Source organism: Watersipora subatra, chromosome 1 (assembly GCF_963576615.1).
Source record: "Watersipora subatra chromosome 1, tzWatSuba1.1, whole genome shotgun sequence".
In the NCBI taxonomy this organism is placed as follows: Eukaryota; Metazoa; Bryozoa; class Gymnolaemata; order Cheilostomatida; family Watersiporidae; genus Watersipora; species Watersipora subatra.
The window spans coordinates 32830299-32842880 of NC_088708.1; the positions used below are offsets into that span (position 1 = coordinate 32830299).

A 12582-nucleotide genomic window follows, 5' to 3' on the forward strand; every position below is an offset into this window, starting at 1 on the left:
TATTGCTTACAATAGCCTAACATCTCACTAGCGCTTGAACCAGTAATAATCAAGTTAGTTCCCACAGGCTAAGCAAAAGTACACAAACTAAACATAGTCAAAACAGAATACGATGACCAAGCAAATTCAGCACTGATGTTGTGTGTGAATTTGGATTAGTTATGCGTAACATAATTTCTCCATATCCACACATACCAGTATTTACTATTATTACATTACAACCACTACTTTGCAGTACTCATAGATATATATATATATACCTAGATTGGCCAATAGGAAAAAAGCCTGTCAGACTTACATAGCATGACGTAACGTCATTGTATTGTACCTCATGCTTGACTGCACTCTTATTAACGATGGAGCTCATCAGGAGAAGATGACAAAATCACATTTATTTTCACATTAAAACTTTCTTGGATACAAAATCCAGTAAACTAAAGCGATTCTGTGATAATATCTGATAACCACCATAGATTAAAAGTATAAAAGCTATGAAATGTTGCACACAAATCATGAGACATCAGGGCTTTATTTGCCACCCTCTCTTATCCCCATTCTCTCTTTTCTCCTTCCCCAAAGAAGAAGTGAGAAGGGGAAAAGAGAGAAGGGGGAAAGGAGAGGGTGTCAAATAGCCCACCCACCCAAAGCGCCAGACCCTGGCTAGGTGAAAAGACTAATATCATGCTGAACTAAACATGACTAAATATGATGAGCCTGTGAAGTTTTGATCTGATCAGGGAAATGGAATCAATGGCTTTCTTAGCTAGAGCTGGAACGAGATCAAGGAATGCAGGGTCAGACCAGACTCAGGGTCAGCAATGAGGGCCAAGATCGGGTCGGACCGGGTCAGCACGGCGCGCGATTTTTTATTCATTTAAGGTTAAGAGATAGTTATATTACAGCCTAATGTTGTGACATCAATAAACTAAGATAAAAGAAACCATTATCACACCAATCATTATATTTTGTGGCTTGGTTTATAGATGCAATCTACAATTTATGGTTAGACATTGGTGGATCAATGCTATTCAATAGGTGATAAATTAATGGCATGATTTGGCTAGTTTTTTTTTACAGATTTTATTTTCAACTGCTATTATAATCAACAAGAGATTAGTTAAGAAATACTTTCCAAATATAGAAATAGATGACCCAGCATAGTTGAAAGCAAAAATCCATCACTTCCCTGAAACTTCTGGTATTAGTGAAAGAAACTAAAAATAAAACAAATTTGCTGGATTGAAGGTTCCTAGGCGCGCTTTTAAGTTCCTCAGAATGCCCTCGTTGTGAATGCCTCAATAGTATTGAGGTGGACCCTTCTTTGTAGCTTAAAGGTTGACTTGCAACAGAATTCACATTACAGTTATTTGGTATCAAAAGATTCACCGTGTCTTATTCTGTAGTGTTGTAGGTGTCAAATACGTGGAAATGTGATTACAAGCTCTAAAAAGCTCAAAAACAAAAAGCCGTCGTAGATTGGAATCTGTTTATTTATCTGACGTAGTCATTACAGTTTGGTTATCGTCTTGTCACGTGATGTTCTCACGTGAATTGAAAAGCCAATAAAATGCTCAATATGAAACTTATCGTAGCACTAGTTTATAACAAACACTTCGGGTTTTACCGAATACCCCATATCAAATATAGATGTTCGCTACTTTACAGTTTTGTTTTGGCATTATTCAATCGTCAAGTCGTAATCTGATCACGTGACCCAATACTTCGAAAAAAATTTTTGCAGCACTTTTCGATTATCACAGGTGACCAACAGGCTCGTCATAATTATTAGACAATGATATGTACTCCTTCGAGCTAAGGTTAAAAAGTTTAACGATTTTTACGGTAAGTTATAAGATATCAGTGCTAAAAGTGACAGCATTACGATGACGATAAAACAGACATGTAAGAACAATAGACATGGTTTTATTGAATGTGTGAAGTATATTTGTGAAAATATTTCGATGAATGAGGTTGCATGAAAGTGTAAACAGAAACCATCCTGTAACAACTACGTCCCATTTGAGCCGTTTTGGAAAGCGAATCCGAACTACGGCGGTCTCGTGTGGCTGCGATTAACTGTTCGTTTTTTAGCTTTTAAGAGCTTGTAATCACATTCCCATATATTTCACACCTAGAACACAACAGAGTAAGACATGGTGAATCTTATGATACCAAATAACTGTAATGTGAATTTTGTTGCAAGTCAACCTTTAACTTGCTTTTGCATATTGTACAAATAACTTGTTATTTTTCTTTCCTGACTGGCTTCTTCATGAACTCCCAGACCACCGACATGTTGATTATTTCTTGCCGAAAAACGTTATGAAACCTATAGTTCAAAGACTATTGTCGCAGACGTAAAGATATAGTCTTGACTCACCTTGTTTTATTTCGCCTGGTCCTTCCGCTCTAGGACTACATGCGACTCAATTTCAATCGCACTTAAAAAGCGATATACAACCACTGTTGTTTAGCCATAAACCTACCTGTGTCGTTGTATAGGAAGACTCGAGGGTCAGGTGGCCTGACCCGGGCACCTCTGACCCGGTGGGTCAAGACCAGACGAGCTACCCGTGCCAGCTCTATTCTTAGCTTCATAATGCGCCCTAATCGAAATATATCTTTTTGCTATCTCATGAGCTAGGCTACTAGCTTGATGATTACACATAAACAATAGCATGATGTTGAATCTCAGCAACTTTTCCATGGTGGCAATTAGTGCTAGCCTTGGAAAGTTTTTCACCAATCCAGCCCTACTAAGCAACACTCTCAGTCGCTTTCTCTCTGGTTGCAAACCTCAATCACCGCAGGCGAAGACAAAGTCAAGCCACCACGGTTCTTAACTGTGATTAGGGAACTCGTTGCTTGGTTTACATCATAGTTAGTAACATCCACGATGCTAGTGAAACAATCATTACACTTCAGCTTTGGTGACCTAGCCAGCTGTAAAATAATAATTGTCTCATTTTTGACTTAAGACATACTTGCATACTCATCATATTTAGTCATGTTTAGTTCAGCAATCTTTTAGTCTATTTACCTAGCCAGGGTCTGGCTCTTTGAGTGGGTGGGCTATTTGCCTCGCCTCTCCTTTCCCCCTTCTCTCTTTCCCCTTTTCACATCTTCTTTGGAGAAGGGGAAAGAGAGAATGGGGATAGGAGAGGGTGGCAAATAAAGCCCTGATGGCTTAGGATTTGTGTGCAACAATTCATAGCTTTTTTAGTTTTAATCTATTGTGGTTATCAGATATTATTACATAATTGCTTTAGTTTAATGGATTATGTATCCAAGGTTTTTATGTGAAAATAAATGTAATTTTGTCAAATTCTCCTCATAAGCTTCATTGTTACCAGGAGTGCAGTCAAGCGTGAGGTACAATACAATGACATTATTCTGTTATTCTGACAGTCGTGCTATTTAAGTCTGACAAGGCAACCAATGGGAATAGCTATTATTGGCCAATCTAGGTATATATATCTATGGCAGTACTGTATTTGTTATATACTTTCTATCAATCCAGTCGGTCGTGCATCCAATATTACACCATTTTTCATATTTGTGTTAAGTTTTTTACCTGCAAATAACTGTGTTTGTAGTCGATAAAATAAAATATAACTGAGCAACTAAAGACCAAAAGCGAATATTACATGTACCGGTATATACTAGTTAGTAGAAGTTCACAGCTTTGCTTAGCTGTCGAATGAGCGATTAATGAAATAAGAGATTGTTGGTCAAATACTCGTCAACGCTGGAGAAAAAATAAAACTCAACTCATACAACGATATAAAGAACTGCTATGATCCTTGTTTTAACCTGTATTATATGCATTGTAGTATTATATACATTGTAGTATTATATAGCATAATTCAATTCATACATATGCTAGTATTGAATAAATGTGATATCAAAACTGACATGATATACTAATGGGTAATAATAACATATGTAACACTTTAATGTCGGTGTGTTATTCTCAGTTGAAAGCTGATATAACACGAATTAGTCTTAGTCCTACTAAGCAAATATGAAAAGTGATAACAAAAATCTAGAAGCGCGTGACCACCCAGCTGCTCAAAGAAAAAATGAGGGGGCATTGCTGTATAACTCCAAGGTTTAATAACCAGAGTTCAATAGTGGAATAGAAGCTAAGGAGAAGCTTTCAGGCAATATAGCGAAAACACAAGGGAAGACCGCCGCTTTTCTATTGCAACAAAAAAGCAAAACGGAAAAACAATCATGAAATAATTTTAGTACTAATCTGAGCAAAACATATACATACAATTCATGAAATCATTATGTGACTATGTACAGACACTAACATACAAGGCTACAGCTTATGTTGCCATTGATACTGTCTTCATTCCATCTCTCTTCATGACTGCTGCAGAAATTGCACTTGTTGAATCTGCAAATATGTGTATGTCAATAGAGGCATGTGTCTATAGAAATGTGTATGTCCATACAACATGTCCTTATACCTCATCTACATGCACCTGAGTCAACATGTATTTATACCTTATCTACATGTACCTGAGTCAACATGTCTTTATACCTTATCTACATGCACCTGAGTCAACATGTATTTATACCTTATCTACATGTACCTGAGTCAACATGTCTTTATACCTTATCTACATGTTCTTGAGTCAACATGTATTTATACCTTATCTACATGTACCTGAGTCAACATGTATTTATACCTTATCTACATGTACCTGAGTCAACATGCCTTTATACCTTATCTACATATACCTGAGTCAACATGTATTTATACCTTATCTACATGTACCTGAGTCAACATGTAGTTATACCTTATCAACATGTACCTGAGTCACCATGACTGTTAGAGCTTATCGACATAAACTGAAGCAAAAATGACTAAATATATGTCCTATCCTTATGTACCTGAGCACCCGAATTGGTGGTAAAGACCTGCTGCTGCTGTTCGCCCCCTGACTGGACAACAATTTGCTGAGCACTGCCTATTTGCTGCTGAATAGCCTGTAACTGACTTGGTGTTAACTGTATCTGCTACAACAGACAAACAGCGCTTATTTTTGGTCAGTTCTTCCGTGGTGACAATGTGCCCTAGTTACTCTGATCAACTTCGAAAGTAATTCTGTCAAAGAATGTAAAAAATGACACTTCTTTATTGATTGGCTAACAAACTGACTGATTAACTAGCAAGTTAAACTTGGCTCGCTGGAACTAAGGAACAAGACATGCAATCTGACCTTATGCCAAGTACAGCAAAACATTTGTGAGTATTAAGTAATAGAATATGTTTACTCTGGCCAACGAAGCCTCAAAAGTGAACATACAAGGAATGATTTACATAAGCGTTTATTAGCACTGAGTATATAATTGCCGGCGCAAGTAGAAGAGATGCATTGCGGTGAGAAGATAATAGCAACATAAAGTTGGTTTCCGGCAAACTCGCATTGCTCGACTATTCTATTACGCATTAATTGATATAAAATAGAAGAGTATATCAACAAATGAATGATAAGAGGCAGATTTATCAAATAACTAACAAGATGGTACGTGATTATGAAAGACCACATTAGAAAAGTAAAAACTGAGCTTTTAAAAGATACAACTCAAAATAATTTGAACTAAAGTTGAACTAAATGAATCCATCGATGAACCGAAATTCAGTAACAACTCCATTATATTGCAATTAAAGATACTATATTTACATTAAAATCTTGGTTTTCTTTACTAACAAACTAAATCATTCATAATCAATACCAAAATTCAGCGCAACAAAATAAATATTTTAAATCCAGTTTCCTCTGAGAATCCACTACAATGGTTACGTATGAAAGAGAGGCTAACAATGGTAACGTATGAAAAAGAGGCTTAAAGTTTACCGTTGGCACTGTCTGGTTTGTCTGCTGCGGAGACTGGACCTGGACAACCTGCGCACCAGCTGGCAAGCTCTGACTCTAATAATCAAGCCACATCATATATTATTTACTATACCTACAGTAAACCCCTATCCAAAGAAAGTGTGACAGCTGGCTGTGTTTTAAATAAACATGATCACCAAAAGGTTGCAGTTGGGCAACCGGTAGGAAGCTCAACGCGGTAAGATTATGATAGCTCAAAATCTTGTTTGAAAGAGCTTATCGATGCCTATGAACTTCTCACAAAAGATCGCTATAAACTTATGACAAAAGTGTTGGTTTGATCTAAAAAAACATCAGCAGTCTATTAACAACTGTTCTACCATTAACCATTCCCTAGGAAACTGTGACAAAAGCAGCATAGTTATGGTTCGGCAAAATATGAGAAAATAAATGAAGATTTGATAACAAGAAGTAGCTGGGGAATGCAGACATATGGAGAAAGTTGCTGGGGAATGCAGACATATGGAGAAAGTTGCGGGGGAATGCAGACATGGAGAAAGCTGCGGGGGAATGCAGACATATGGAGAAAGTTGCTGGGGAATGCAGACATATGGAGAAAGTTGCTGGGGAATGCAGACATATGGAGAAAGTTGCTGGGGAATGCAGACATATGGAGAAAGTTGCTGGGGAATGCAGACATATGGAGAAAGTTGCTGGCGAATGCAGACATATGGAGAAAGTTGCTGGGGAATGCAGTCATATGGAGAAAGTTGCTGGGGAATGCAGACATATGGAGAAAGTTGCTGGAGAATGCAGACATATGGAGAAAGTTGCTGGGGAATGCAGACATATGGAGAAAGTTGCTGGGGAATGCAGACATATGGAGAAAGTTGCTGGGGAATGCAGACATATGGAGAAAGTTGCTGGGGAATGCAGACATATGGAGAAAGTTGCTGGGGAATGCAGACATATGGAGAAAGTTGCTGGCGAATGCAGACATATGGAGAAAGTTGCTGGTGAATGCAGACATATGGAGACAAAGAAATTTTGACAAAAGTCAAAGCTATACGTAAATAGAAGTAAACAATAAAATAGTGCTAAAAATGTACTCAAGGCAGTAATGAAAAGTAAAAAGCTGTGACATACCAACTGGATAGGTTGAGCTACACCTGAGAGACCAGTCTGTGTCTGGACATAATACTGGACTGCTTCACCTCCATCCTTAAGAAAATAACAGATTGTTTCCATATAAGAAGAATAGAAGTATATAATATAATATAGTATAAGAGGAGTACAGTTATATAATATAGTATAAGAGGAGTACAGTTATATAATATAGTGTAAAAGGAGTACAGTTATATAATATAGTATAAGAGTACAGTTATATAATATAGTATAAGAGGAGTGCAGTTATATAATATAGTATAAGAAGAGTACAGTTATATAATATAGTATAAGAAGAGTACAGTTATATAATATAGTATAAGAAGATACAGTTATATAACATAGTGTAAGATGAGTACAGTTATATAATATAGTATAAGAGTACAGCTATATAATATAGTATAAGAGGAATACAGTTATACAACACATTTAATAAAATTACACATTGTAATAAAAAGTCAACAACTCACTCGTTTTGAAGGCTTAGAATCTACATCCCTTGGGACAATATCAATAAGAAAATCAAATTGATCGAATTTGGAGATGGCCATTGAAATGTCATTCCTCTGAAAGCACAACAAATATCACAACCATTCCAACAGGAACAAAATCTAAATCATGAGCTACTTAATTTTTTGTGCAACTTCTAGGATAGCTCAATCCTGAGATAAATTATAGGTCAACACATTCATTGGGCCAGGCGTGTTTTACCCACTTGTCTATACCTGTCTGTATAACACATCCTCAGGCATTCAATGATTATGACGAGTAAACATTAAAGCGTTCCACAAAAATGTAGTAAAAACTAAATTCAAATAAAATATTGCAAATTAATCGATGAGGCTCACTATTGTAACGAGACATTGTCAAATGTTAATAGCCTCATGAACAGCTAAGGCAATCTCAGAGACTTACAGTACTACCTACAGTGCTACAGCCAGTAACTTTCAGTACTACCTGCAATGATACAACCAGTGACTTTCAGTGCTACCTGCAGTGCTACAGCCAGTAACTTACAGTACCCCCTGTAGTGCTACAATCAGTGACTTACAGTACTATTTGCAGAGGTATGGTCAGTGACTTACAGTACTATCTGCAGAGCTACAGCCAGTAACTTTCAGTACTACCTGCAGTGCTACAGCCAGTGACTTTCAGTACTACCTGCAGTGATACAGCCAGTGACTTTCAGTACTACCTGCAGTGATACAGCCAGTGACTTTCAGTGCTACCTGCAGTGCTACAGCCAGTAACTTACAGTACCCCCTGTAGTGCTACAATCAGTGACTTACAGTACTATCTGCAGAGGTATGGTCAGTGACTTACAGTACTATCTGCAGTGCTACAGCCAGTAACTTACAGTACTGCCTGCAGTGCTACAGCCAGTAACCTACAGTACTACCTGCAGTGCTACAGCTAGTGACGTACAGAATACCTGCAGTGCTGCAGCCAGTAAATTATAGTACTGCCTGCAGTGCTACAGACAGTAACTTACAGTGCTACCTGCAGTGCTACAACCAGTAACTTACAATACTACCTGTAGTGCTACAGTCAGTGACTTACAGTACTATCTACAGAGGTATGATCAGTGACTTAAGCCTGGTTCCCATATCGATTGCGATACTCCGGCGGTAACTTGCACAGCAAAACGTTTGCGACGTTAGGCTCGGCGGCATATGTTCACATATAAGCTTCATCGCTAAACAGAATCGCGTAATCAAATAAAATGCTCGCTAGCCACACCGTTTCTATAATGGTGACTTTCACCCGTGCAGTGAATTTCGGGAAGGTTTTACCCGCGGTCTTTTGCGAAATTTGAGCAGCGCGAAACTATTGCGATGCCTCCGGCAACTACCCGGCGGTCCTCGGCGCGTAAGTTCCCATTTCACCGCTAATAGCCTGCAGTGTTGTCGCCGGTGCTTTGCAACGTATATGGAAACCAGGCTTTACAGTACTGCCAGTAACTCACAGTACCACCTGTAGTACTAGGGCCAGTAATTACTACCTGTAATGTACGTCGCTTGCTATCCTCAGTCTGTACCCAAGCCCGCAGCGCCAACTCACTGATAAAAATTTCAGCAGCTTTGGCAAATAATAGTGGAGCTTCTTGACTTATCATTTTCACATCTTCATCCAGTTTCATAATCTTTTTAATCCGAGCCAAAGGCAGCTCCTGGGTCTTGAAATCAGACTGGAATGAACAAATCTATATATATATTTCTCAATGTTCATATGTGTGTCCCTCCAGCTACAGCTATTAAAATCTTGGAAATTATAATTTCGCACTTTGTTGGATTTGAACTCACAATGAATGCACTCACAAGGTTCTTATCCGGGCACTCTACCACTGAGCCACAACAGCATATTGATCAATGATGATATTATATATCGTGTAGTGTATGACAGGCTAATTATTTTAGCATTGCTCCAACACGTTACGATGCCCTTATTAAAAAATATTTTTTCATAAGGTTCAATTACTATATCTGGGATCGAGGCCAATTCTTCTCACATGAACAATTATATCATCTCTGTGGGAAGAGCCTTGACATTCTCCCCCCGTTCGGTCAGACAAAGACCGTATGACATCTCATTTTTACAGCTGTACCGGTATCGAGAGGTACCAGCATCATCGTATTCAAACCTTTGATACACTAGATAGTTTCTGCTAGAACAGTAACCTTTTTTATACACACACTTCTATGCAAGAATTGTTATTATTAATTCTACATATTCAGGATTTTTATTTTGTTTTCTCAGTTCGTATTAATTGTATAATTACCGAATCATATTTTATTGTAATCGTAGCAAAACCGACTTAATTCAGCTATTACTTGCTAATTATTTCACATTTACATCTAAACCTTTTTATAGTTGTTTTATTTTTTTTAATTTATTTGACCTGCACAAAACATTTTCCTCGTGATATGAAGTTTGAAAGTTACAGTTGTTTGACAAAGTTTGAAAACCTTTACAGTTTTTGTATTTTCTCTTAAATTATTTCAACTACACAAAACAATTTTTTCATGATATGTTGTTTGAAAGTTAGAATGGCAAATGTTGTTATATGTTAAATACAAATCGATTTTCTGTGCAAAGACTTTTTATTACCCGGACAACGCCGGGTAGTACAGCTAGTAAAAGTACAAAAACTGTGTATATCCAGTCATAAAGTAAGTGAAATTAGAATTACAAAGTTGTACCCATGCACAAAGGACTGACTGTATACATGTAAATGATGCCCTCATTGGGAATGGCGAGTATTACATGCTATATGATCATAACTCCATAGTAGTGCACAACCAGCCAACAGTCTAAATGTGTTCTCAGCAACATTGCAAACAGTTTAACCATGTTTCCTCACATTACTTATAACTGCTCTTTTTTTTAAAAATTAAACTAAATTTTTGGAAAAAAAAGTTGGTAATAAAGCAACCAGCTTGATCTTGTTTATTTTCTAGGCAAGGCAGTTTCTACATTCACATTACATGTATTAGATATCTACATAAATGCATAGTATTTATGTCACCAACCTGCTTCGTTGCCTTTATCTCAGCAGCAATGCGAGGCCAAAAGGTAGAGAGCCACTGATGAGATTCAGTCTGCTCTTCTGTTGCAGTTACAGAGAATGTTGGCTCGGCATCTGCCATGTTTCACCTTAATAGTATCAAACATTAAAATAATTCTGCATAAAGGCGAGGATGATTCAAAATGTAGCATTTTTATTATGTCTAAACATACTCTTCATATATATAAGCCTGCTGTGGAGTGATCAACGATTGGCTATATTGCAAAATGTACAAACTTTGCCAATGCTCGGTAGCACCATAGCCAAGAGGCAGGGTTGGCTTGGTTTAAACCGAGTGGTTTAAACCAGGGTGAAAAAACCGGTTTTTATGGTTTTTTCATTATTTTTGGTGAAAAACATAATATTTTAAGCTCCGAGTGGTTCATGCGCGGTAGAAATGCAATTATATGTAATTATTAGCTGTGGAAGTTTATTTAGGACACAGTAGTAAATTGATGGCAGAGCACAAGTTGAAACTACATGAAATCCTAGCACAACAATGACTTAATGAATTTCATTTTCAATTGGTTTTATCAAGTGATATGATGATCTCTTTACTGATGAAATATAAAAACCATGTGAAATATACTAATCCAATCATCGTCTCTAATAATGAATGAATACTTTCTCAAGTCTTGCCAGTGAGAAAGGAATACTTATAATTAGAAATTAAAACAATAAAATCTTTTTGGGCAAAAGATTCAAGTTTGCAAACTAATATTTCATTTATTGGGCACAAGCCAAAGTAGTTGGATTGTTAGAATTAAGTTTATCAAGTTTTTTGTTTTTTGAAAAGTTAAAGTTGTGCCTCAAACTTCCAACATGCCTCGCAAACAGGATCTTGTTTGGCAGTTTTTCACTTTAACTGCAAAAGGTAAAGGTTTTAAGGCAAAATGTAATAGGTGTGCTGTCGAAACGCGAGGTCACGCAGATAGGCTTAAAGCTCACGTAGCAAAATGCCAAGCTGAAAACACCAATTTAGACAGTGATGCTAGTATTCAGGTGATAGAAGTTGAGTCACCTGCCACTGCTCCAAACACTAGCGATGCATCTGCATTATGCTCTGCACTACCTGGATTCTACTCTGCACTCTGGATTAAAATTCCTACTTATACATAGAGCTGTATGAAAAATATTCACTTTATGTGATAAGATTTCTGCTCTGTATTTCATTGATCATGTTTGATTTAAGACTCATTCTGAAATTTCCATGTTTTCTCTCTTTTTCCCATAAAAACTCCCACAGTACCATCTTTAACAGATGATTCCACATATGTATGTTCAATACTCAATCATGCAGCTATAATGAGTGATGTTAATTGGAATTAAAATTGCAAAAACCTTGGTAAAATTATAAAAAACCATTAAAACCAGTTTAAACCATAAAAACCGGTTTAAACCAAAAAAACTTGGTTTTTTGTTTTTTTCATAAAAGCTGTGATTTTTTTCTAACCCTGCCAAGAGAGGATTGCGAGAAACAGTGAAAGGCTGCCTTGCTACACCAGCCTTCAGCAGTTTCATTAAAATAATTTGATCGAGGATTGAGGGCAAGTGTCAGTGAGATTAAAAAATCTGCATAATAAAGACTAATGGTATTTATGCATATTTGAGGTAATTTGCTGCTTGAGCTAGCAAAAAAAAAAGTAAACTTGATAACAGCACAAAGAGAATTATGCTTGACATGAATGTCCTGCTGTTTATTGCAAAGTTTGTCAAAAGAAGGACATGCTCCGGTAGGAAGTCTATACAAAATGTTCAAATTCGAGGGATCTGAAACATAGAGTTGTCTCATCATGGCAAATGCTTACAACTGGAAACATCTATTAGTAGGAATTGCGCTAATGTTCTCAAATTTTGGAGATATGTACGCATTGTAATAAATCTGTTACAATATTACAGATAGCAACATTTTAATATACTCATTAAATTTCAACTAACAATGTTACAATCATTAACCCCGATTTATAGAGGTGATATAATTTTTGATACAATTAGAGTAAT

At 36.9% G+C, this 12582-nt stretch overlaps 1 protein-coding gene across 3 annotated transcripts; it reads right to left on the minus strand.

The window, feature by feature from the left end:
- Positions 1–3802: 3802 nt before the first annotated feature.
- On the minus strand, positions 3803–10667 carry LOC137405002 (nuclear transcription factor Y subunit gamma-like). Of its 3 annotated transcripts, none has more exons than XM_068091235.1 (7): positions 10547–10667; positions 9019–9204; positions 7487–7582; positions 6999–7073; positions 5874–5948; positions 4906–5028; positions 3803–4405 (listed from the first exon to the last, which is right to left on the minus strand). In XM_068091235.1, the coding sequence occupies exons 1-7, from the start codon at positions 10661–10663 to the stop codon at positions 4373–4375; spliced, it is 705 nt and encodes a 234-aa protein (XP_067947336.1). In that variant the 5' UTR covers positions 10664–10667; the 3' UTR covers positions 3803–4372. The 3 variants fall into 3 exon arrangements, with proteins under 3 accessions (XP_067947336.1, XP_067947331.1, XP_067947340.1); XM_068091230.1 differs by having other exon boundaries at positions 4906–5031; XM_068091239.1 differs by lacking the exon at positions 7487–7582 and having other exon boundaries at positions 4906–5031.
- Between the last annotated feature and the right edge of the window lie 1915 nt (positions 10668–12582).